Below are 25,666 nucleotides of genomic sequence, written 5' to 3'. Positions count from 1 at the left end.
ACTCTCGATGGTTATAACCTATATAATAAACAAAAGATCTTTGCAATCCTCAATAGATGTTTTTTTTGTTGTTGGTGGTGGGTTTTTTTAAATTCTAGAGAGAGGGGAAGGGAAGTAGAAAGAGAGAGAGAGAGAGAAGTATAGATGTGAGAGAGAAGCGTCGATTGGTTGCCTTTTTGTATGTGCCCCGACTGGATGACTGGGGACCGAACCTGCAACCCAGGCATGTGCCCTGACCAGGAATTGACCTGGAGGAACTCTGCTTTGTGGGATTGATGCCCAGCCAACTGAGCCACACTGGCCAGGGCCTCATTCGTTTGTTTGTTTGTTTGTTTTTTAAGAATGTAAAGAGTTCTTTAAACCAAAAAGTGAGAAAACCTCTGTTGTAGGCAAACTTGAGCTGATGGTCCCTGTTGGGTTGGTTACTTGCAATGACTTCATAAAAAGCTCTAGTTTGCGATTCCCAGCCCCTATATAATCTTTGCCTAAGCCTGAGAAACTTTGACGCAAATTAATTTCCTTTTCTTAATATGCATAGCATGGGCCTTGTGAGGTGATTGTTTTGCTTTTTTTGTGGTTTGTTTGCTTCTTTCCCCCCTTTAAAAAAAAGATTATTGATTATTTTTTTAGAGGGGGAGAGGGAGAGAGAGAGAAACATCAATTTGTTGTTCCCCTTATTTCTGCATTCATCGGTTGATTATTTTATGTGCCCTGACTGGAAATCTTGCAGCCTTGCCATATCAGGGTGACACTCTAACCAAGTAAGCTACCTGACCAGGGCTTCCCCCCACTCTTTTTCCTTTATTCCTGATTTTTCTTTCTTTTTCTTTTTCTTATTTTCTCTTTCTCTTTATTGTCTTTTTTTATTTTTCTTTTTTGTTCAATTTGCTCATTTTTTTCTCTTGTGTTTCTTTATTAATACTTGGTTTTTATTTTTTTGGTATAGCATTGCATTTTTTATTGTATTATAAGATCAGTTAGTCAGGTAGACTTCCTTTGGTATGTGTGAAGTTGTGGTTTGGAAATAGAGTTTTTTCATTAAAAATAAGTAACTTAGGTTACATGTAATGGGTTTATTAATGTTCTTTTAAATGAATGGATACATATTTAAATATTTTCTTATTAATTTCTAATGTACTAAATAATTGCTAGGTGTCATCCATATAAACAAAAGCTTTTGGGGGGACTCAGTCATTTTTAATAGTACATTGGGTTTCTGAAACCAAAAAGTTCAGAGCCATGGTTTTGGACAATACTTGGATTAATTCTCCCTGGCTTTGGTTGGTCAATTTTGTGGTAATTTCATAAAAATATCATTTTGCAATTCCCAGCCCCAGTTTAGTCCTGGCTGGGCCTCAGAAGCCACTTGCTCCTTGGCTTGCCATAGTCCTAGCTGAGGAGGCTGGTGCTAAGGATATGAGGGACTCTGACCAAAGCTGGTTCATTTTTTCCTTTAAATACATAGCATTGGCCTTGTGAAGTTTTTTTAACAGTTAATTTTTTTTTAATTTTGAGATAATTTTAAACTTAGAAGAGTTGCAAAAATAGTCCACAAAGAATTCCTGTACATTCTTGGCCCAGTTTCCCTCTATATTAACATCATAGGTAACCATAGAGCATGTATCAAAACTAAGAATTAATCTTGGTATAACACTATTGGTCAAAGTACAGAACTCATTTAGATTTCATTAGTTTTTCCACTGATGTGCTTTTTCTGTTCCAGGGTCCAGTCCAGGATCCCACATCGCATTTAGTTCTTATGTCTTCATCGTCTCCTCAAATCTGTGACTGTTTCTTAGTCTTTCCATGCCTTTCGTGATGCTGACAGTTATGAAGAATACTTACTGGTCACTCATTTTATAAAACGTGTCTCAGTTATGGTAATTGAAATTTTCTCATGGCCTTGTGCTTTAATTCCCTTTTCATTGTGGTAAAATGCACATAGCATATAATTTACATTTTAATAATTTTTAAGTATGTAGTCCAGTGGCATTAAGTACACTCACCATGTTATGTAACCATCGCCACTATTTCTAGAACTTTTTCATCATTCCAAGCAGAAACTCTGTATCAGTTAAACAATAACTCACCATTTTCCCTGCCCTCAGCCTCTGGTATCCTCTATTCTACTTTATGGATAAATATTCCCATTCTGGATGCCTCATGTAAATGGAATCCTACAGTACTTGTTGTTTTGTGTCTGGCTCAGTGCACTTAGCATAATGTTTTCAAGGCTCTTCCACGTTGTAGCTTTAATTCCATTTTAAAAGTTAACTTGCTGGGGGGTGGGGGGAGGGATTGGGACAACTGTAAAAGAAAAACAATAAAAAAAAGGCAAAAAAAGTTAACTTGGATTTTATTATGATGATATGTATTAAGTTGATATGTTGGAAAATAATTATTAAGATGTATAGTTGTAATGGGTTTAGTAATATTTTAAATGAATTAATAGTTTAACATTTTCTCAGTTTAATTACATAACCCACATAAACAAGCTCTTTGAGGCCCTTATAATTAAGAGTGTAAAGGGTTTCCAGACAGAAGTGTGAGAATCGCTTTTGTAGACAAGTATGGGGTTGCTATCCCTGTCCTTGATTGGCTGGTTATTTGCTATGACCTCATAATGAGCCTTTGTTTTGCAGTTCCCAGAGCCCTGGCTGGGCTATAGGAAGGCACTTCGTGCTTTGGTTTGCAGTCCTTCTAGCTGAGGAAGCTGGTTCTCAGTGACCCAAGGGACTTTGACCAAAGCTGGCTTGTTTCCTCCTTCTAATACAGAGCATTGGCCCTTTTTTTTTTTTTTTTAATTCCATTAAAAAGATCATTTGGCTTACTTGGATTTCGTTATGGCAGTAGTTTTTTTTAAAGCTTATAAGTTGGCTATTGGTCATTTCCAAATTTGAAAACTGCAAAGCTTGCTTAGCCTCTAACCTTGAAGAACCTTGGTGCCTGCAATAGCTGAAGGCTGACAGGCTCCAGCCACTCACCAAGGCCAGAACACCCAGCAGTCTGTTCCCCGGGTGGCTGTAGGGCCTACACGCTTTGTTCTTACTTCTTCTGTACTTAACTCTTTGTCAGCCCTGTTTCTTAATGCTCCAATCCCACACTTCTGTAGGTACACATTATTTTCTCATGTAAGAGATAAGCAGATTTGGGGTGTGTGTGTAGCAGCATGTGAACTTTGTCTTTGTTGGATGAGTCTTTAAGGGACAGGTGAAAATTGCATTGGATATATAATTCTAAGCTACCTGGTAATTCTTGACGTTTTGCTTGTTTGTTTATATTCATCCTCTGATTTCAGTAGCATCTCTAGCGTTTAAAAGCTACCCTTAGTACTGTTAATAGTATATCTTTGGGCCTCCTCTAATAGTCACTTGGACCAGCTTTGAGAAAATCTTTTTAAACTAATCTCCTTTGCCTAGAATCACTTCTCATCAGAATCATTTTTTAAAAAAAACAAAAAACTGTTTAATAGCCCTGACTGGTGTGGCTCAGTTGGTTGCGCATCATTCCACAAAGCAAAAGGTTGCTAGTTTGATTCCTGGTCAGGGCACATGCCTAGGTTGTGCATTTGGTCCTGATTGAAGTAAGTGAGAGAAGCAGCTAATCAGTGTTTCTCTCCCTCTCTTTCCTCCCTCTCTTCCCCTCTCTCTTAAAACAAAAAACAAAAAAACTTCAATCAAAGCGCTTAACTTATATCAATTTGAACCTACACTATAGACTTGCAGGATTATAGCTTTATTCCCCGTCACTCAGCAAGTCTCATAATCCTGTGCTTTTTAACAAAGCATATTTCTTTTCAGATTCACATGTGGCTTTCATTTCAATTATAGAATTGATCTTGATGTGCTTTTTTCTCTCTTCAGCCGCTCTCTGTATGGAAGATAGACTTTTGCTTTCAAAGGGGATTCGTTCACTCTATGAGCTAAGGAAGTGACTCTCTAACAGGACCTCCTGGTTGGCCTTACGTTCCCTGCGTGGTTGGGAAACTCTTAAAGGGGATGGACTGAGTCCTTGGAGGGTACACCGTGCCCCACCCCGTTCCCTCTCACAGGGCACGGTGTGCTTTGAGGCTTGTATCTTTCTATAGACATAATGGCCAACGTTGATCAAGCACTTATTTTGTCCGAGGCACTTGTTTAGCTGTTTTATATGTATTAACTAATTTAATCTTTGTGAGATAGTAGGTCTTATTTCTCCCACCTTACAGATGAGGAAACAGGGCCCAGAGATGTTGAGTAATGTGTTTAAGGTGACAAACCCAAGCGGTCTGAGATGCATGTTGGTATCAGAAGGATTAGCCTCTGGTCAGTGTTGTGTAAAACCCTTCTCCCAAGTTGGCTTTAGTGTCTGATGGGGGCATCTGTTTCTTTCTTTTCTTTTTAAATATTTTATTTATTTATTTTTGGAGATAGGGGAAGGGAAGAAGGAGAAAGAGAGGGAAAGAAACATCTGTTGGTTGCCTCTTACACACCCCCAACCAGGGACCTGGCTCACAACCCGAGCATGTGCACTGTTGGGGAATTGAACCATCAACCTCTTGGTTCGCAGGTCAGCACTCAATCCACTGAGCCACACCAGCCAGGGCGCCTGACTATTTCTTTCTGCCTTTGGTGGCCTGTTATCAAAGTGGTACAGGCCACTCTGGTTTGCCTCCTGGTCTTGACTGCACTGTACAAAAGCTGTGGGGAACTTAAAACAAAACAAAACAACTTATTTAATCCTGGCTTCTTACTCTCCTCTTTATCTCTTTTCATTTTCTGGAATTTCAAGAACCTCTTTAGAAAAACCAGAGTCCTGAGACCTAAAATTGGTAATGAACAAGTAAGTACCCCACAGCATAAGACAGCTTGGTTTCCTGGATTTGACTGTCCAGCACTATGGCATCCGTGAAGTGCTGGGGTTCTAGAACCTTTTTTTTATAAGCACCTCTCCCCACCCCCCACAAAAAAGAAAAAAGTAGAAAGCTTTTGTGTGTGGATCTAAACTATACGTTTTTTCCTTGTGAAACTAACATTCTCACTTTACAACCCTCTATGCGCTACTTACACGCAGAGGCCCAGAGCTACTTGCTTTGAGCCTTGACTGCCAGCGCCAGAGCTGGCCGTGCCAGGCCCCTGTGTGCGTTTGGGACCTGCCAGTTCAATCCTGGGTGCTGGACTCTGGCCATCTTGCTGTGCCTCTCTATCCTATTGCTTGTGTAATGTGCCACCAGTTCCTGTTTGCATTTGTTTGGTCTTTCTTTTGGTTAACTTCTCCCTCCTGAAGCTAGTCCCCTTACCTGTGCGTGTCGTGGTCCTCCTAGACATCTGTGCATAGTTTTTATGCAAGTGATTGCTGTGCACACCTCTGTGGGGTTTCGGTGAGCTTTAGTTTATGAGTTTATGGTTTGGTTTACTTGCTTGTCTCACCCTGGCAGTAGTGCCTTCTCTTTTCTCCTGTTAGAGGTTTCCGCTTACGCCCTTCTGCTGCCCTAGTAGAAGAAGAGGGAGCTCGCGACTGTATGATTATATTTGTGATCAAACCTCATTCATTGCTCCAGGATCACAGTTATATGCCATTTCTAAACTACTTTAGAACCTACCTTTTTGTTACCATGGAAAAACCAAGGTCCACATAAATTACTTTGACGAGCACAGCTTTCTCATGAGTGATTCTCCCACTTCCCATCTCGGCACATTTTTATCTCCACAGAGGAAGCTGCCGTTCACACAGGTGTTCTTCGGTGATGCGGGCCGCTGCCTCCTTGGGGAGTGCGTGGCAGCGTTTTCTTGCTAATGAAAAGGCTGTCATAATAGGTTAGGTCCGCAGGGGCTCTGCCCTTCCGTACTTGTATTCCCAGGGAGAAAAGTCTGCCTTAATTACCACATCAGCTGGCAGGGAGGTGTGGCTGCTAATTGATTAGATGGCAGTCCTTTGCTTTGGGGTGGAACTGTTGGAGTTGTTTTGTTTTTAAATAAACAGATTTGAGCCAGGTAAATTTATTTTGAAGAGATGAAGACTACAGCAGGATTTCCCTTTCATTAGTCTCATGTCTTTTTTTCTTTAAAATATTTTATTTATTTGCTTGTAGAGAGGAGAGGGGACCGAGAAAAAGAGGGAGAGAAACATCCATTGTTTGCCTCTCAAACACCCCCAACCGGGGACCTGGCCCGCAACCCAGGCACGTGGGGAATCCAACGGGCGGCCTTTCGGTTTGCAGGCCAGCACTCAATCCACTGAGTCACACCAGCCAGGGCCATGCCCTTCTTTTCTACCTTGGTAGTCAAAAGCACTCAGTTAGCTTTTGTTGCCATTCTGGTGCAGGTGGTGAATAATGTGGGCATTATTCTTTACTTCCCTGGCACTGCCCATGTGCTCCCTCTCTGTTCAGTAGCACCAGATTCCTTTACTTGGTTTGGTTTTCATTCCCTCCTTCTTTCTGTCTTGGAATGGTTGATCCCTATTCTGAAATATATTTTTCAGATAGTGTTTAATAGCAAACACCCTGCCTTTCTTAAAACCACAGAAACTGCTTGTGAAACAGCCGATAGGGCGAGCTGCCAAATCCACACTGTTAAAACCAGTCCCTGAATGACAAAATGTCAAACACTGATGTTAAACCTTCATTATGATTGTGGTGTGAGGATTTTTCTCAGTAATAAATGTTTAGGTGCCGAGCTCCCAGCTTCACATTCAGAATGCTTACATCATAAAATTCTTCATGGTAAACCATTCCAGAAGAGTCTTGTAAAGCTAATCTGCTGTTGACTCTACAGGAAAGATTTTAAACAAACCAATTCCCCTTGCCTCTTGCCTACTTTTTTTTTTTTTTTTTAATAATTTCAGGATGTAGCTTCCTTTTGAGGTGATATTTGGACCAACCCTCTCGTCAGCTTTTCCCATTTTTAAGATAGGTATAGCTTCAGAATTGTTTTTTCTTCAGTGGGGGAGGATTTAGGCCTTAATCTTTAATCCCTGGACTCTGAATTACCTGACTTTTTTCTTTTATGATGGCATAGAGTCTTCTCTGTTTGTCTAGGGAATTTTATGTCTTTCCAAGTACTTTCAGGAATGAGTATTCCAGAAGAGTTCCTGACAGTGCTGCCAGCCTGATGGGCAGGGGCACAGCTTAAATGCTTGTATCAGTGTGCGCTGAGCTACAGCACCGGCCGAATGGGAAGTAGGTGGGACACCAGGCTTGACAAACGACAACTGGGAGATAAAAGGGAAACTAGATCAGCCTGCCCCCCTTGTCACAGCCAGCACTGAGTGGTGGTTCCAGAGGCGGAGCGTCAGGAACTCCTTCCAGACCTCCCCCTCTTCCGCTCTGTTGCTAGGGACTTTTTCTGGCTTCATTTCCCTGACCGAAGTCCTGGGCAACTTTTTTGACTGTGTTTATGCTCTTTGTGTGTCATCTTTGCTCGCATATTGGGCCTGTCCCTGGTTTCCTGTCACTGGGGTGAGGTGAAGAAGGCTAAAGGATCGATTCTGCAGTGTGTCCCCTGGGGGTGGCCGCCTCTGGTGTCCACACTGCACCGGCCAACTCGGTGGGTGGGCCTCCTGTTCATGTTCATGGGAACCCCAGGGTTTAGATAAAGCCTGGCAGCACTCCTGGTCCCAGCTAGGAGTCAGACCTGGGCTCTTCAGATCTCGCAGCCCATGCTTCCTCTGAAAAATAACAAGCCACAGACTTCTAGCAAGTTGGGAGGAATAGGTAGGCTGTAACTTTAGTTCCTGGATTTGGTCCCGTATCGGACTGTGGTTTGTGCTTCTATTTCCTACTAGATAATCAACTCTTTTGAAGACTGGGCTGTATTTTTTTTTCCTTTTTTTTATTATTGTTTTTCAATTACAGTTGTCCCATTTTTCCCCCACTGCTCCCCCCCCCAGCCCACCCCTTCTCCCACAGTCACAGCCCCCCCCCCGTTGTCCATGTCCATGAGTCATTTATACATGTTCTTTGACTAAACCCTTCCCTTACTTATCCCCCGTCTCTCCCTCCCCTCTCCTTCCTGATAACTGTTATTCTGTTCCTTGTTCAATTTAGTTCATTTGTTTGTGTTGTTCCTTAGTCTCCTGTATTAGGTGATATCATATAATATTTGTCTTTCTTTGCCTGGCTTGTTTCGCTAAGCATAATTCTCTCTAGTTCCTCCATGTTGTTGCAAATGGTAGGAGTTCCTTCTTTCTTTCTGCTGCATAGTATTCCATTGTGTAAATGTACCACAGTTTTTTAATCCACTCTTCTACAGATGGGCACTTAGGTTGTTTCCAGCACTTAGCTATTGTAAACAGCGCTGCTATGAACATAGGGGCGCATAAGATCTTTCGAATTGGGGTTTCAGGAGTTTTCGGGTATAATCCTAGCAGTTGAATTGCTGGTTCAAAAGTCAGTTCCATTTTTTGTTTTTTGAGGTAATTCCATACTGTTTTCTATAGAGGCTGCAGCAGTCTGCAGTAGGGTTCCCGTTTCTTCACATCCTCGCCAGCATTTGTTACTTGTTGATTTGTTGATGATGGCCATTAAGTGGTATCTCATTGTGGTTTTTATTTGCATCTCTATGATGGCTAGTGATGTTGAGCATTCTTTCATGTGTCTATGGACCCTCTGTGTATCCTCCTTGGAGAAATGTTTGTTCAGGTCTTTTGCCCACTTTTTAATTGGGCTGTCTTGTCTGCTTGGTGTTGAGATGTGTAAGTTCTTTATAGATTTTGGAGATCAATCCCTTGTCTGAGGTATCATTGGCAAATGTGTTTTCCCATATGGTTGGTTTCCTTTTCATCATGCTGATATTTTCTTTTGCTGAGCAGAAACTCTTTAGTTTGATGTACAGCATTCCCTCATTTATCACAGGTATTACGTTCTAGACCCCCCCCCCCGTGATAGGTGAAAATCCGCGAGGTAGGAACCTTACATTTATTTTAGTATTTATATATCTATTTAAGGCTTTATAAACCCTTCCCACACACTTATAAACCGTTCCCAGCCCCTTATTAACCTTTCCCACTCCCTTATTAACCTTTTCCCCACTTTTATAAACACTACTTATGTTCTTAAACATATTCTACACTCTTTAAACCTACGTAACTTTAACAACATACGTATACAGTACTGCAAAATTCCACAATATAGCGAAAAATGTGCGATATCTAATTAAATATAATATTTTTTTAAATCCCGCGGTACAGTGAGACCACGATAAGTGAACCGCGATATAGAGAGGGACTGCTGTAGTCCCATTTGTTTATTTTTCCCTTTATTTTCCTTGCCTTAGGAGATGTATCAGTGAAAATATTGCTACATGGGATATCTGAAATTTTCCTGCCTATGTTTTCCTCTAGGACTTTTACGGTATCATGGCTTACATTTAAGTCTTTGATCCATCTTGAGTTTATTCTGGTGTGTGGTGTAAGTTGGTGGTCTGGTTTCATTTTTTTGCACGTCCCTGTTCAGTTCTCCCAGCACCATTCATTGAGGAGGCTCTTCTCACTCCATTGTAGGCTCCTTCCCCCACTTTGTCAAATATTAGTTGACCATATAGTCCTGGGTTTATTTCTGGGCGCTCTGTTCTGTTCCATTGATCTATACGTCTGTTCTTACGCCAGTACCAGACTGTTTTGATCACAGTGGCCTTGTAGTGTAGTTTGATGACTGGTAGACTGGGCTGTATTTTATCCTTCTCTGTATCCTTTCCTCCCCCAGAGTCTTTGGAGTGCTTTGTGTGTGGTCATCTCTCAATTAAATAATTGGGAATTAAGAAAAAAACACTGTGACATGGGCATTATTCTCCACTTGAAATCACCCTTGGGAAAATGTGTCCATATTGATTTGTAAATCAGACATCTCTCTATCCAGGTTTGGCCATATAAGTCATAACCCTTAATCAGTGTCTTAGTAGGTACAATAATGACTAAAAGGAACAACTTTTTCAGGATGAGAGGATGAGGGGGAAGGTTTACACTGTGACTGGATTATGCTGAGAACTCAGAGAGGAGAGCACAGGGGGAGAATGTGCTGCTGAGGAAACCCTCCCTGTCTGGCTTTTTGAAGTGAGGACCAGAGCCAGAAAGCCAAGCCCACCTGGTTTTGCCAAGTTCTGTTCTTGCCCTGACCCACAGCACTTCTGGTGACATTGTTACTTCTCGTTAAATTGGCCTCATCCTTCCCTCTCTTACAGTGGGCGCACAGAGTACACTTGAGAGGTGGGGATTTTGTCCCGAGTTGGAGAGATCATGTGGTCTGTATCAAAGGGCGGGAGTTGTTTAAAGCGGGAGCAAAGCTCAGGAGCACAGGGACAGGAAAAACTGAGTTCACACCAACCCAGCACCTGCTCATGGTGAGGACCCAGATGTGTCTTTGAGCATCTCAGGGGAGATCATTTGCTTTTCCGTATTGACCCACTGCCGTGAGAAGATCAGAGATGGTGTTTGTGGATAGGGCAAGAGTGAGAAAGATGAAGATTTTCTTCGCTTGATTCCCTGGTCTTGGTGACTCAGGGTGCGAAAGCTCCACCTGGCTTTTGAATCTCCTGATTTTGAACCGGTGCAGAAGGCACCAGCTGTGCAGGGTGGTGGGAAAAGGACCTGTTGGACTGGTCTGCTCGGACCCGCCTCCCGCGCTCCCCACTCTGGGTAGGGAGACTGAAACTGCCGCTGCCAGGCTTTGCCAAGTCAGTGCCTCTTCCTGCATCACCTGCCCGTGGCGGGCAGGCTGGGCTCCCCACCCAGAAGCCCTTGGACGAGCTGACCTGCTGGGGGAATCACGCTGTGGGTGGGGCAGGTGCTAGGTGCGCCGCAGACCCTCTCAGGCACTGCGCCTGCTCAGAGCAGCTCGGACTGAGGCTGTGATAACAGACTGTGCCACGGTGCCTTTCCCTGAGTCTTGTGGCCACATTCATGGAATGCAGAGAGCTAGGAAGGGTGAGGAGCTTATCACTTGTGGGTAAATGAAGTCTAGGGAGGAAAAGGATCTTTCCCTAGGGCGTGCTGGGTTCAGGATTGTAATGTTGCTAAGTAGGAGTGGTTACGTAGGTTAATTTTAATTTTTCAGCCCTAGGCAGAAGAGACTTTTTAGTGTGTGAGCCTGCTGTCTAAGGCATGTCAGGTGAAGTTGACCTATGGGCAGGTATGGGCTTTTTGGCAGGTTGACCCCCAATATGAGCCAAGGTCAGGATGTGGTCTTCAGCACATGCAAACCCTGTCCACTTCCTGCCCTGGTCTCAGGGACAGAGCTGGAAGGCTTGTGGGCACGGATGCACTGCGAGCCCTCGCATCCACACAGGACAGACCCTCAGAGCTCATCTCCAGGCCCTCATTTTACACGTGGGGAAACATAGGTCCCAAGAGGGTGAATGACTTGCTCAAGGTTTTGTAAGTTGTTTGGGCGGAACTGTATTTAGAATTGCACTCTCTTGGGGACTCTGGCACTATACCCCAGTTGCTTCCACTTCAAAGACATTCCCGTTGCTTAGAAGGCCTATGTTGGGGCTGCCTGCAGACCTCATGGCAGAAGGGAGACTGGGAAGGGGCAAGTGGAAGGGCAGCGGGCCCCCTGCTCCGCACACTGGAGATGAGTCCTGAAGTCCTGCCTGTGCCGGAGGGCCCTGGGAACGGCTTTAAAGCAGCGGGCTCTACATTCTAGCTCTGACGCAGGTTGGAGGGGTCACTGGGAGCAGTTGTTCTAAGGGTTGTTAGGTGAGGTGTCACAGAAAAAACAGGAAGACCCTGACCTGGACTTTCCCTCATGAATTAGGAAAGCCTTTCTTCAGAGCCTGTTAGGTACCAGGCACTGAGAAACAGAGATGACTTAAGTCCTAGAAATTTCCCCGAGGCTTCTCTCAGTCTTGAGTAATGGTGAATAGGCCGTTCAGCAAGCTGCGAAGTTCTAGTGTAAGAAGGGCGGACCTGCAGATACCTGGAGACACATATCAGGGGCCCTGTGAAATCAGAGGGATGGAACAGAGAAAGTTTCCTGCAGGAAGTGATACCGGAGCTGAGGCTAACCAGGAAGAAGAATGTGAGCAGATGTGGGCGGGAACGTGTTCCAGGCAGTAGGAGGCTGTACCTAAGGCCTGGAGCTCTAAGAGAACCTTCTACATTTGAGGACAGGTTGTGGGAGCCCAGAGACTGGGAAGGGACAAGGGTCAGGCTGTAGCTGCAGGCAGGGAGAGGAAGCCAGCCCGCCCATAATGCAGCCGAAGGAAAAACCCAGGCACCACGTGGGTCTGAAAATCAGTTCTGCTTGTCTGTGTATATACACATAATTAAACACGTACATATATGTGTGCGCATGTATCTGCACAGAGAGATACGTAGGTCGTTTGTGTCCACGTTTAAGCAGTGCTTTGAATGTGAGGCCATCACTTCCTGTCCCCAGTGCTGGGTGCCCCGCTGAGAGGACTGCTGGTGTCTTCCCCCAAACCCGTACTGTAGAGTAAAAGGGACTGGGTGTGGGCTGGTGGAGAGTAGGCTGTTCTAGGTGTCTGTCTGGCAGGAGGACTGGTTTTAGTCTTGGAACACAGCTGGCTGAGAACACAGTGGGCTCCTTCAGGCCCAGGGGTCCCCAACAGTTTCCCTCTTCTCTTGGGTGGAGTGACTCAACACCCATTGCTGCCGCCGGAGGTTCTGCAGGCTTTTCACAGGCAGCCTGTGGAGGCCGATGGTAACAGTTGGTGAGCAAGAGGAAGTACCTGGTGGCCGTCCTGCGTGCCACGCCTGGCGGACCGTTCTCTCACCGCGCAGCACCTCTCCGTGGCAGCCTTGGGCTCTGCGCTGACAAAGGAGGCGCTCCCCTCCCTGTGGGAGGGGCCGCCACCTGTGACTGAAAAGTGGCCTGAGATTGGAGAGTGGACTGTCTGCCTCCGGCGGAAAGGGACAGCCTTTCGCCTCTGACTGCACCAGGACATTGCCCTGTAGGCAGCTGGGCTGTCCCCTCTCCTGCCAGGGAGACGGTCTTGTTCCCATGCTAGTCCGGCTTTTACTGCTTCCCCTCCTGCCTTCCCCTGGAGACCATTGACCTGCCCGCCTCCTGTTTTGTCCTAGTTCTGATAGGAGTAGCATTGAAAGTTCTTGGCGGGAGACCAGCCCACTTCTACCTGGTTTGGTTCCCCTCCTTTTCCCTGCGTGTTTGATGTGCACGCTCCCCAGAGCTCTTACGCAGCTGGTTGGCTCTGTAGTGCCCAGGTTGGAGCTCTCCTGGGCCAGGAACCTCGCTGCTTCCGTCCCTGGTTTTAGGGGTGGGGCTTGAAAATAGAGACTCCTAATCTCCCTTCCGCCTCCTCCTCCTCCCCACCCCCTCCCCCCAACACTGCCAAGCAAACTGGAGTGACTGGCTCTGGGCCTGGGAGCCGGACTCAGCCTGCCTCAGCCCGCCTCAGTGCTCTGCATGACAGCAGCGATCTGGAGGAAGATTAATGGGCGTGTGAGTATGTGAGCTCGGGAGCACATTGCCGGCTTGGCCTGCTCCTCCGTAGCTGGTGTGGGCTTATTCTAGTGGTAGGGAGACCAGGGCTCTTAGGGGAGATGGTGACCCAGCCAGGGGGGTGTGTGTCTGCCTGCCCGCCTGCCTAAGACCACCTTGTTCTCTAATGCGTGGAGAAATGGAAAGCGCTTTTAAACACCCCTGCACTTCAGAAGAGCTTGGTGGGTGGTCGGGGAGTTTATTCTTGGACTCTTCTGCAGCACAATATCCCTTTTTTCCTAAGCCAGTTGCTTTAGTTCCTAAGTTGGACTGACTACCTTCAGCCTCCTTAGGACGGTTAGGAAATGGCAGCTGCTCCTTTGCTGGAAAGGCGGTGTTGGAGAGGGGACGGGGAGCACAGGTGGCCGGCGGGTGTATCGTGCTCTCCTCTGGCTGGCTAGAGGAGGGACACCACCCTAGCCCGCTTCTGCTGACCTCTTCAGCCAGCCCTGCCAGCACCCAGCCCACATGGAAACATCCTCTTGCTGCTAAGCTCTGAGTGCCTAAGGCACAGACCAGAGCCGAGCAGTCCAGACTTGCTGAGAGGGGAGGACTGGTTATTTAGGGGCTGTGACAAACGGTCTTACAGAGGAGCAGCGGACGAAGAATTAATGTTGCAGAGCCAGGGGCCAGCATCTGCTGTGGAGGGCCTAGACTGCCTGGGACCGCAGGCTCAGGGGCTGACCGCCTTCCCCTCTTCCTGTGTCTTATGGTTAGTGCTGTCATTGTTGGGTTGACCCTCTGATTGGAGAGGACAGAGAGGCCTGATCTCTGGACTCCCTGCTGCCTGAGCCCCTCTGTCCTGGAACTGCACCTAGCTTGTCTCCCAGTTCTGACTCTCCAGTAGGGCAAGAAACGGTCATAGGAAGTTGTTTTGGTAGTTGGACTTGTGGGAACAGAGTGCTTTCTTTATCCAAATGTGCCCCTGAAACTCCCTCTTTCCTAAGCTGTACACCACATTTCTTGGTGAGGCCAGGAGGCTTTGCTTGGGCGTTAATTTAATTTGGGGCTCTTTATGGGGTCCAGTGTTGCTCATCCCTGTAGTCTTCCCCACCTCTAACAAACCCAAACCTTTCTTACAAAGAACATTGGGAAAATTGAGCAGTGCCTCAAGGTCACTGGATCCTAAGTGGTATTTGGCATAGTTAGCTGGTTTGGTGTTGAGTGAGAGGTTTCTGCTTTATATTTGAGCAAAAGATTTCTTGGCGGGAGGCCTCTGTGCTGTGTTCCCAGTGCTTGCCCTGTGTACAGGGTTTGCCCCTTTCCCTCCCCTGACAGGTTGTTTTAATCCTCCTGCCTATAAACAAGTACAGCAGAATGTGTCAGGCCAGCTCACATGACCTTGGTTATCTCTTCATGGAGTAACCAGCATCAACTTCAGATACCACAGTCACTTGATGTGGTAGAGCTGTCAGGGTAAAGAGGTGGAGATGCCAGGAGGAAGCCTGGGTCTGCCAAGGAAGGTCAGCGCAAGTGAACGTGGTCCTTAGTGAGGACCAGGTAGAAAAGTCAGCTCCCATTGACAGGAGAGAGAAGACAGTTTAATTCCTGCTTGCCTTTTATCCCGGCATTCTGACTGCTGGCATCTCATTTATCTTTCTCCCGACTCTCACATCCTGTCTGCAGGGGCCCAGGACATGCAGCTGTTTCAGGAAACTGCCCCTGAGACAGATGCATGCGAGGGCATGGGATCCAAAGCCTAGCACCAAAAATCCCGTCTTCCCCAACACTGATCTTGTGTCGGACATCGTGAAGGACAGCTGGGGTGGGAGCCTGGCTGCCACAGGGGGCTGCTGAGTGTCCCGTCAGAGACGCTCAGGAGCTGGAGTGCAGCTCAGTTTTCACTCCCCACCCCACCCCCCACAGGTTTCCCTCATCTCATAACTGAAGAGGCAGTGCTCTTGCGTACATAACAATCGGGGACTCTAGCCACACTCTGTGTGTGTGTGTTTCTTAAATGCTAGTCACATTTCCCATTGTGACTTAATTTGCAAAGTTTCCAGGTCCATATATATAGAAAATATTGGCACGATTGCCAGCATTGTATATCTCTAGAGGCATGTTGTGTGCTCTGGATTTCCCTAGGGTGGGATGTGTATGTTTAAAATGCTTTTTATTGGGGGAGAGTAATGGACTTTTGTGGAGGGGATAAAACATTTGAGCTGCTGGAGACCATTCTGCAAGAAACCCAAGTTCAAGTGTGAGCCATGCCAGTAGGTGACCAGAACTTGGCCTTGGACTCTAGAGCTCTTCTAGGCCACTTCTGAAAAGATCTATCTCTTTTTACAGCTATAGATCATTTGCATTGATCATTGGGTAAATAAGTTAAAGCCTAAAGCCATATCTTTTTTGTTTTTTATCTACTCCTTCCTCCCCCACCCTCACTCCCCACCATATCTTTCTTCTGGCAACCTACAGAGTAAGTTAGGAAAGCATATGGAATTATGATAATAATAGCTAGCATGTCGTGAGCATTTGTATATGCCAGGCATTGTTCTGAGTGTTTTGGGTGGTGTTGGATATTAGATTATTTCTAACTTTACACCTTTTGTTTTCTCTTGGTGGAGACCCCTTTATGCCCATGGCAGGGGGCAGGGAGGGGTCTTTGTCCTTGATGGTTGTGCAGACTAGGTAGAACAACAGAATAGGTAGCAGTGGCTTTCTGCTGCCCAGCTAGATTCTTCTAACCGGAGATATCCTGGGTGGCTTTTTTCCTCTCAGTCCTCAGGTTTTTATTTAAGCCACCATGCCTGTTGGCAGTTAGCGCTGCCCTTCAGGATTTGTTGGGGAGGGGAGGATCTGTATGCCTTTTGTAGTCACCCTTTTTCCCTGCCCTCTTCAGAGGTGAAGAGCTGCAGACTTGGCTGCTTGCCTCCTTCAGAAAATAACCAGCATTCTCTTGTCTGCAGTCTGTAATAGTACATCTAACAATGCCCCCAAGTGGCCCCCTTCCTCCCCAGCACCACCTGTTCATTTGTGGTTCTGGTTGCTGAGGGCTTCCACCAGTACACGAGCTAATTTGTAACAAAGAGGCCTGCTCCCAGGTTTATATCAGGGAGGTCAGAAACCTCCAAACTGCCAACCCCTGTCTCCCTGCCGCTTCGGCCAGGGCTAAGCTGGTCTTCTATGAACCATGCCCTTCTCTGGGAGACTCTCTTCCTAGAACTCTCTGAAAAGATGAATTGACTATAAAAAATGCTTTTTAAGAAGGCACTTGTAATGGAAAATGGCCCTTATATCTCATTTACCGTGGTGTGCTCCTAGGCCAAGTGCAGAAGCTGCTAGGGCACCGTGGGGTAGAACTGTCCTTGCCACCAGAAGATGAATAGTGTTTGGCTTCCGGGGCAACCTAGGCCTAAAGTCAGAAGCTGCCATGTACTCAGTCTTACTGAGAAGCTGGTGCTTTCCAACTTCTCCACCTAACTTCTGACCCATGAGCCCTCCGCCGTTCATCTGACAAGCTACCCAAGGCACCTGCCCATGTCATGGCCACTTAGTAACAGGATCCAGCAGTCTCTGCCCTCAGTCCGGGGTCGGGACTGCAGTGGCAGCAACAGACCTGGTGAGGTGCATATGAGACCTGTCCCTGGCTTTAGCTGCCAAGCAGGGGAGACTTGTAAAGAGCACTGATTTGCTCCTGAAATGTCAGGGGACTGGACATTGTACCCAGCCTCCCTTAGTTGGCCCTTCTCACCTGTGAGGCAGCACCCACTCAAAATTCCTTTTCCCCGGCCTCGTTCCTCATCTCCACATCGCCACCTGCATTCATGTCTCCTTAACCTTTTGTCCAGCTTAGCCAACCCAAGTGCTTTGAAGTTCCCCTCTCTTACCTCAGGTCCTCTTGTTTTAAGCCATCCCCCAGGGTTTGAAGGTTAGGGAGCCCCCGTTTCTGCTGCCCATGCTGCTTGCAGAGCAAAGATATGTTCTTAGGTTCCATGTGGGAACACTGGATTCATTCCCCTGTTCCGGACTATGGTTGAGATCTTAAGTGTGGTTAATATACTCATACTTTTGATACTTGAGATACAATGGCAGGCCCTCAGCGGCTGGCCTGAGAACACAACCTCCATTTGTGACATGTTTCAATGGATAAATAGTTTCTTCCTGCCCTCGCTGGTGTGGCTCAGTGGATTGAGTGCGGGCCTGTGAACTGAAGGGTTGCTGGTTCTGTTCCCTTTCAGGGCGCATGCCTGGGTTGCGGGCCAGGTTCCCAGTTGGGGGCGCACAAGAGGCAACCCATTGGTGTTTCTCTCCATCTCTTTCTCCCCCCCATTTCCCCCTCTCTAAAAATAAATAAAATCTTTAAAAAAAATAGTTTCTCCTCAGAGCAGAACTTTGGTAAGTTGGAGATTTCTTATATGCTGCAAAAGATTTGCATGTGCTTATGGAAGTGTTCTCATCACTTTGTAGCCATAACACCATCTATCATAGAAGTTGTCCTTTTAGATGCCAGATGACAATGACAAAAAGAAATACACACCCCTTTCCTACCCAGAGAGGTTGCTAAAGAGGTGTGTTCCTCTCCCGTGATCGTTCTGAGGGACGCGTGAGATGGAATTCCCGCTTTTGACAGCTCTGACCTGTTGTCAGGCAGCAGGGGACACAAGTGCCCTCACCTGCCTGGTTTTTACTGGTCTGCAGGGGGTGGAGGAGGACGGCACCTCTGCCTGTGAGCAGGAGAAGCTCGATGGGGTTTATGGGAAGAGCAGCCAGTTGGATTTTTAATGGTCACTTAAGTGGAGCAGCCACATTGCAGCCTGGCGTGGTGGGGACAGTTCTGAGGCAAGAGTGGCGGTGATGGCCCTGGGTGCTGTCTGTTCTCTTGCTTGAGCTCTGACCTCTGGCCTTGGTGGCTTCTGGGGCAGCAAACTTTGTCCCAGTGTTTTTTTCTGATATTTCCTCGTTCTTCAGCTCCCTCTTTGAAACTGGAGGGGTAGGACAGCAATATTTTTTCCACTTCCAGAGGAAGATGCACTAGAAAGAGGCACATGCCTATTCAGCACTCCCAGTGTGGAACTGGGCTGGGTAGGACCTAGAAGGCCCTTGTCCCAGCGCACAGGACTGGGTCTGATCCGCAGTATGAAGACGGTTTAAGGAAGCCACACAAAGAACAGAGACAAAGGGTTACCTCTGCACCCGGGCAGAAAGGCTGTTGCATAAACGCAGGGAGTTGTTGTTTTTAAGATCTCATGCTTTTTTTTTTTTTTTTTTTTTTTAACTTAGTGTTGGCAAAACCCTAGGAGAAGATGGGAGATCCTGGGAGGAGGTGATTATGCTGGGTGAGTCAACTGAACTCCCCAGCTGGCGTTTTTAGTTCCTTTGCTTTTCCGTACCAGTTTGGAGAGGAGTGAGGGGCAGGGTGGGATGGCTGATGTGTGCAGCAGGACAGGAGGCTGGTGTGTATGGGTGACTTTTTCTGGCCTTCTAGGGCCTTACAATCAGTACATTGATTCAAGGAAGAAATATTAAAGCCGAACTCTCTCGGTGTGGCAAACAGTAAATAAATGCTTCCTACGAGTCTACAGGTCATCACCTCTCAGAACGGCTCAGGCAGCACCATGTTGTCACTGCGAGACGCAGTGGTTCTTACAGCAAAGCAGTGGGAGGACTGAATGTGGAGAGGCAGAGAGAACTGCCTGAAGTGGGAGGGCCTGGTGGTGGCTGGGCAGCAAGAAGTTTGGAGGAGAGGGTTGCCCCCCTGTGCTGAAAGGAGGGCTTAAGCTTTATCAAGAGGGGCCAGAGATGAGGGTGTGTGAGTGGGGTGGGCCTTGCTGGTCCTGGGCTGTACCTGTATCTGAATCTGTCTCCAGTTCACCTTGGTCGCCACCTTTGCCTTGAACTTTGTGTCCGGAGGGAGCACCAAGGGCCTTATCCCCACCTGAGAAAGTTTATGAGTAGTACTAATGCTCCATGAATGTCATCCATCCTCAGGAGAAGGGCTCTCGTGGCCATGGCCCCTTGGATGTTGTCTGCAGAGTATACCGGTGAGGGTTATTGCTGTGAATCCCAAAGGTCGTCATGAAGACGCCTCAACACACTTTTTCATTTATTCATTTGTATATGTTTATTTGTTCAGTACCTTATATCCTGAAAGAGGAGAAACGGGGGCTCGTGGCAAGACATTTTGATCTTCCTCTGCCCTTGTCTTATCTCGTGGTGTTGGGCGACTTTAAGGATCGAAAAGTTACCCCACTTAGATTCTGTATCGTAACGGGGGTCAGCTCGGTGCAGGCACTGTTAGGCACTGAGGGCACACAGAAGTCTGATCGCTCAGCGCACTTGGGAACAAAGTCAGAGGCAATGAGCGAGTACAGACAGGGTGGTGTGAGAGCTCGGGGCAGGGAGAGCTCACTCAACTAGGAAGATGTCTGGATAACTCTCTGAATGAAAGGGATAAGAGGGTTTACTTACCTGGGTCACTTAAAAGAAGGCACTTTGCTTTTAGTGTGTGCCTGTTGTAGCGCTTCATGCCACAGTTCTGACCCCTTTTCCGCGCGGCACCCAAAGCGGTGGAGCTGGGGTGCCACGCAGGTCTGACTCCAGAGGCCACCCTTTACTGCTGCACCAGGAACAGCCAGACACTGCTAAAAACATGAATTACCAGCAGAGAAAAGGAAGTTAGAGGGAGGCCCAGGCACCTCAGCTGCACTGGGTAGTCTCCATCAGCTCCCCACGGTCCTCTGTAAAGTGAGCCAAACCCTTCTGCTGCAGGCTGCCTTCTGCCTCCCCCAGAGCTCTGGCTGCTGGCAGGCTGGCTCTCCTGTGCTATGGAGGAACTTGCTGGTCTCCATGGTTACAGTAACCCACTGGTACGGGAGGAGCTGAATGGAGTGTGAGGCTGGCAGTGTGAGCTTCCCCCAGCCCTTGGCACCATGTGGTACGGGTATGTCGGCTGTTCCTTGGGCCTCTTCTGGGAGGAAGGAGTTACGGACCTGGGGAGGGAGGGAAGAGCAGGGACCCCTTCTCCCTCTGCTGGGCACCTCCGAGGGCAGAGTCTTGGCTGCCTCCTTATTCACCCACTCTTCTTGGCAGGACTGGTTTTGTGTTCAGAAAGGGTCTTTTTTGCGTGACAACCCAGCCATGGTAGAAATTTGACTTTTTGATTCTAGAAGGAATACCAGCTTCGCTACTCTGGTACTTAGTCAAGATCGTGGAGATTATAGCTCTGAGGGCTCAGAGAACCCCTTGAGATGAGAAACAAAGGTTCCCACCTGGAAGTGAGGGAAACGTTGTCGAGACCTTCCCACGCACCAGGCACTGTGGTCAACACCACGTGGATTTTCTCCTGTCATAGTCACACTAATCCTGTGGCGTGGCTACCACCGGCGTCCTCATGTTCCCCAGTGAGGAAACTGAGACTTAAAGAAGTAAGTAACCTCACTCAGTCGAGCTGGTGAGGAGCAAAGGCAGGACTCGCGCTCTAGTCCGTCTGCCCCCAGTCTTTCCTCCCCCGGTACACACAGCAAGCAGAGGTACTACAGTGCGTCTCCCGTACAGTTCCCTCCTCTGCGTTTCTGCAAAGGGGGAGCCAGATCTCTCTGAACTTGGCCAATGGCCCTGGCCGCAGAGGTGGGCACTCAACAAAGGTTCGCTGGATGCGCAACAGTAGTTGGGGAATGAGACGGAGACCAGACCCCAGTGAGCAGGCTCTCGCAGTGAAGTGCTGCTGAAAGCTGCTGAAGCCCTGGCTGCTCGGTAGAAGCCACTGTGTTTGAAGAGGAGCCCAGCACTTCAAGTGACTCTGACGGCAGGAGATGGAGCGATGCTCATTGTGTTGTGGCTTCAGTGCACTAAGGGGAGTGAGCTGGGGCTGGCTCCGTTCTGATCTCATGCCAGGGCAGCTCTTGCCTGCTGTTCCTCCCAGGCAGGCCCTGGCCTTGGCTGTGGCTGCTTTGAAGCCCACAGGCTGCTCCCCTCATAGCCCAGGCTGCAGTGCTTGTCGCCCTGCCCTGGGGTGAGGCTTGCAGCCCAGAGAGCTAAAGGGCAAAGACCCTGCCCTTGCGTGACTTTGTGCTTCAGTCGCAGGCTCTGTTGGCCTCCTCTGTCAGGGAGGCACCTACCCTGGCTGGCTGGAAAACGCGAGTAGTCCTTTGACAGTTCGACACAGCTCTACCTCCTCTCTGCAATGGGGTATTAAGGAAAGGTGGGGGTCCCTCAGGTGGAGCCATCACAGTTAGTTTCAGGGATGTGGGGGTTGCACCCCGCCCCTCCCCTGGTCAGTGCTTAGCACAACTTTACAAGGTCTCTCCTACCCAGAATGCTCCACTGGTTTACTGCCCCTTGGCAGTTGAGAGTGACAGTTACTCAGGATCAAAAGATGCAGGGAAGCTCTTGGATGCAGTGAAGGAGGAAGGGTTAAAGGATAGTGACTTGCCCGGGTCATGTGACTTTGTAGCTCAGTCATACCCCACCTCTCCCAGCCTCTCTTTGAGGTCAGCGCTTGGTGCTTCCTCAGCACAGAAAGCCCCTTACTGCCCCCCACACATAGGAAGAGGAAACAGTCAGTCAAACTCCAAAGCCCGAGAGGCTGGGAAAATAAAGCCCTTTGACCCTGATCTGGCTCCTGAGTAAGGGGGCAGGTGGTCCCACACCAGCCTGGGCCCAGGATGAACCCCAGCCTCTCCCGCTGAGATCAGGGCCCACTTCGGGCAAGAGAGAGAGAGAGAGAGAGAAAGACCGTGCAGGACCACCTGGGTGGGCCTTTCAGCTGCCTCCCCCACGGACCTGAGCCAGACATTGGCACTCCTGTTGTTCCACGCACCTTGCCTGAGTCTTCACAGCTTTGTGCTTCTAGTTTGCAGGAGGAGCCAGGGACTCCTCTCGGGGGAAGGTGGGGCAGATTCGGCATCAGGAAGGTAAAGGGGACAGCAGAGTACTTAGGAGGGCGCAGAAGCCTGGGCTCCGGTCCCAGCTCTGCATGGGGGGCTCTCGGGCCTTGGGCAAGTCTCCTCACATCTGTGCTGCAGTCTCTCACCTGTGAAGTGAGGGTCTTGCCTGCCCCACCGGCCTCTGGTGTGCGGAACACACAGTCTGTGCTGGTCCCCCTCAGATTTCATACCCAAGGCCAACACCGAGGTAGCGCATCTCCAGGTGTCTGCTCAGGTGCTGGGAGGGCACAAAGCGGGCTTTGCCCTTCCCTGGGGGAAACTGTGGCCTCCCAGCATGGGGTCTTTATAAAGAGTTGCTTCACGGGAAAGATCCTGGCCTGGAGCAGCGGAGTGAATGGGAAGTAGATTGTGAAGCCAGAAGAAAGGCCAGGTTGGCAGGCGCTTTGCAGCGGCTGTCCCAGGCCCCCAGGCCCTAGAGTTCCTAAGGACAGCAGCTTTGTTGTGGGGGGTTGGGGGAGGGGGGGATGGACTCTGGAGGTGGGTGGGAACCTAGGGATGGACTCCCAGAATCAGGGGTGGAAGGGAGTTAGAGGGACATTTGGTTTGTTCCCCAACCTTTGGGCAAAGTTAGAATTAAACATCTCATTCTCCGTCTGCGACAGAGGCTCTTAGTCCAGATGCCTGTGAGGCGCTTCCCTGGGCCTCTGAACCCCCCTAAATTATGCCCAGAATCTTGTGTGTGAGTCAGATATCTGTTTCCTAAGGGGAAACACTGCTTTTTTTGGAGTAGGGGGTCCATCTGCCACCGTTGGATCAAGGCTGGTTTCTGCCTCCTCCTCCCTCACCCTTGTCCTTGGTGGGCAGTTGGCGGCCGGCCCCTCTCTGGGTCAGCCTGCCTGATTCGCACGCCCTCCTCCCTGCCCCGCCCCTGATTTGAGCCCTTGGTGAGGTCCCACCTGCCGCAGGTGAGATAAGGACTTTATGACAGCCCCTGCTGGAGTGAGTCTCCTCGCCCTCTCCCAGCTGCTACCCAGCAGAGCACCTTGGGGAGGGTGGGGCAGCCCACTTCCGGGGACAGGGGGGGGAGGGGGAGGGGGCGGGGGAGGAGGAAGTTGCTCTGAACCCGCCTCTTTCTTTCTCAGTCTCCCTCCCTTCCTGTTCCCCTCCTGCCCCTTTCCTCCCACCTTGCTCCTGGGGTAGTGCCCTGAACTGCACGTATTTCCTGGCCACCAGGGCCTGGACTGAAAGAGGCGCGGGCTTTGTCCCTGTTGCGCTCCTTGCCAAGCCCCGTCTCTCTGCTACTGGTGGTTTCGGTTGCGACACAGTCCAGGTTCCCAGGCAGGAGCCGCTGGGCCTGGCTGCTCTGCTACTTCTCACTGAGGAGGTGGTGGAAGGTGTCGCCTGCTTCGGCTAAGTAAGGGTGGCTGGCGGCGCCGCGGCCCCCGCCCTGGGCCTGGCTCTTCCCGGCCTCTGCACTTTGCCCTCGCTGCCCAACAGGTTCTGCCGTGGCTCTGCTGAATGGAAGTCGCTGGTAGTCCTTGTCCCTTTCTCCGGCTGGGTATGTTCCCCCCCGCCCCCCCGCATTTTTTTTTTTTTTTTTTTTTTTTGCTCTGGGATTGCCCTTTCCTCGTTTTTCCTCCCACTCAAACACAGGATCCTTAAAGAATTGCTGAAGGGAGCCAGGCATTAGCCCAGGGTAGTAAAATTCATGGGGAGGGTGAAGAGGCCTTGGCTAGGAAAGTAGGCGCAACCCCCAGCAGAAGAGTCGCCTCTTAGATAAGTCAGCAGGCTCAACCTGAGGGAGAAGAAGGGGGTGGTGACAGGCGGAGGCCCCGGAGGGCTCTTGGTACTACAGTGAGGGGAGACAGTGGTCTGGGCCGGTGGCCCAGGACTCGTGCCCAAGGGAAACTTGTCTCCCTTCACTCCACAGGTCCTGGCATACTCTGCCCCAGCCATAAGAGTGCCTGTTTGTCACCCCTCCCAGCTTGGCCCCTTCCTAGCCCTTCAGAAGCCTCAGGATACTTGAAAGCAGAACCCCGAAGCGGAGCTTTCCTGGGGGGAAGCGGGTAGTAGGAGCCTCCCAGTGCTCGGGACGGGGCCCTGCCCACCTGAGTCAGTGCCGGGCCTCTCTGGGTGGAGGCCATCTTCCGGGCAAGCCTGGCAGCCACCTGGGCCGCATTCTGAGATCCCAGGTTGGAGGGCCCCTGGGATTGTAAGAGTTTTTTTCTTTTATCCCCCCACACTCTTTAAGTTCTCGCCTCTCTGTCGAGGACCCCAATGCTGTTGAGGCCGACTTCTGAACCAAGCCTGTTTAGTAACCTGCATGGTCTGCCATTTGGTGCCAAGTCCTGCCTTGAAGGGTGGCCCCCTTGTTCTTTCTGAAGGCTGCGTGAGAGCCATGGGGTCTGCTTTCAGCAAACTTCCTCAGACCCCTGGGGCCTGCCTGGGGTGTGATGTCAGCCAAAGCTGTAGGAATGTCTGGTGTTCCTGTCTTTCTGTAAGCCGGGAGGATAGAGGCAGAGGGAACGGGGGCTTGAGCCAGATTCTGTTTAGTTGGCCCGCAAGGCAGCTAGGCCTCAGCCCCCCACTGTGTTGGTAAAATCAGGGCCCAGGCTGAACAGGCCTAGTCAGAACCGTGGAAGGGACTCTTACCTCCTGTCTGGCCTTCTCGGAAGCCTCCTCACGTGGGGCCTGGGTCCACGAAACCCGTCTCCTGGAGACTTCTCATCTCCGTGCTCCCCCCATGGGTTGTCCTCAGCCTGTCCCACACCCCTGCCGTGGGAGGCATTGCATCGTAGAAGAGGCCCAGGGGATAAGAGAAGAACTGCATGCTCTGCATCCTGAGAGTGGGCGGCTGTCCTGGAAGAGGAGTGGGTGGCTCTTTGGACAGAGGATCAGCAAGCACACGCTAGTGCTGTCTGCTTCTCTGGGGCCTGGACAAGCAGAAGCCTCGCTGTTTACTGTCCTGGATACCCAGCTTGGAACCAGCCCTTCCCGGCTGCTCTGCCTAGTCCCCTCCTGTGAAGACGGGGGTTGCTGGTGCAGGCCCGCAACGGGGGCTGAAGGACAAGGCAGCGGCACTCCGCCTGGACCTCTGTCCAGCTGGGAGGGCCTCCATCTGGGCTGCAGCCAGCTCAGGACTCGACTTGGATGTGGAAGTCTTGTTGTCTTGTTGACAAGACTCCTGGCTCTGCGGACAGTAGTATTTGGGAACTAAAAGCAGTTGCAGTAATGGCTGCTCTTTACTGACTGCTGGATGAAGCATTTTACGCATGTTCTCCCACCTGCCTAATGTGCAGTAGGGGGTACTTGATCGCCACTTTACAGATACGCAAGCTGATGCTAGTAGGCGGGGGGGGGTGGGGGGGGGCTGTTGGACAGAGCTGTGGGCTCACTTCAC

The 25,666-nt window shown here is 49.3% G+C and overlaps 1 protein-coding gene across 8 annotated transcripts in view; it reads left to right on the top strand.

The window, feature by feature from the left end:
• Positions 1–25,666, top strand: part of MARK2 (microtubule affinity regulating kinase 2) — a 55,052-nt gene that overhangs the window by 11,999 nt on the left and 17,387 nt on the right. Inside the window, exon 1 of one of the 8 annotated variants that reach the window (XM_090259718.1) lies at positions 13,310–13,399. The exons of 5 other annotated variants lie outside the window; for them this stretch is intronic. In XM_090259718.1, coding sequence (XP_090115844.1) covers positions 13,364–13,399 — 36 coding nt within the window. In that variant the 5' untranslated portion in view covers positions 13,310–13,363. Of the gene's footprint in view, positions 1–13,309; positions 13,400–14,127; positions 14,151–23,688; positions 23,825–25,666 lie in introns of those variants that run through there. 2 more of the 8 variants (XM_090259737.1, XM_090259768.1) reach the window with 2 other exon arrangements.

This window comes from Furipterus horrens, unplaced genomic scaffold (assembly GCF_987537825.1).
Source record: "Furipterus horrens unplaced genomic scaffold, mFurHor1.1.pri manual_scaffold_2, whole genome shotgun sequence".
In the NCBI taxonomy this organism is placed as follows: Eukaryota; Metazoa; Chordata; class Mammalia; order Chiroptera; family Furipteridae; genus Furipterus; species Furipterus horrens.
This window is presented reverse-complemented; position numbering and strand designations above follow the sequence as displayed.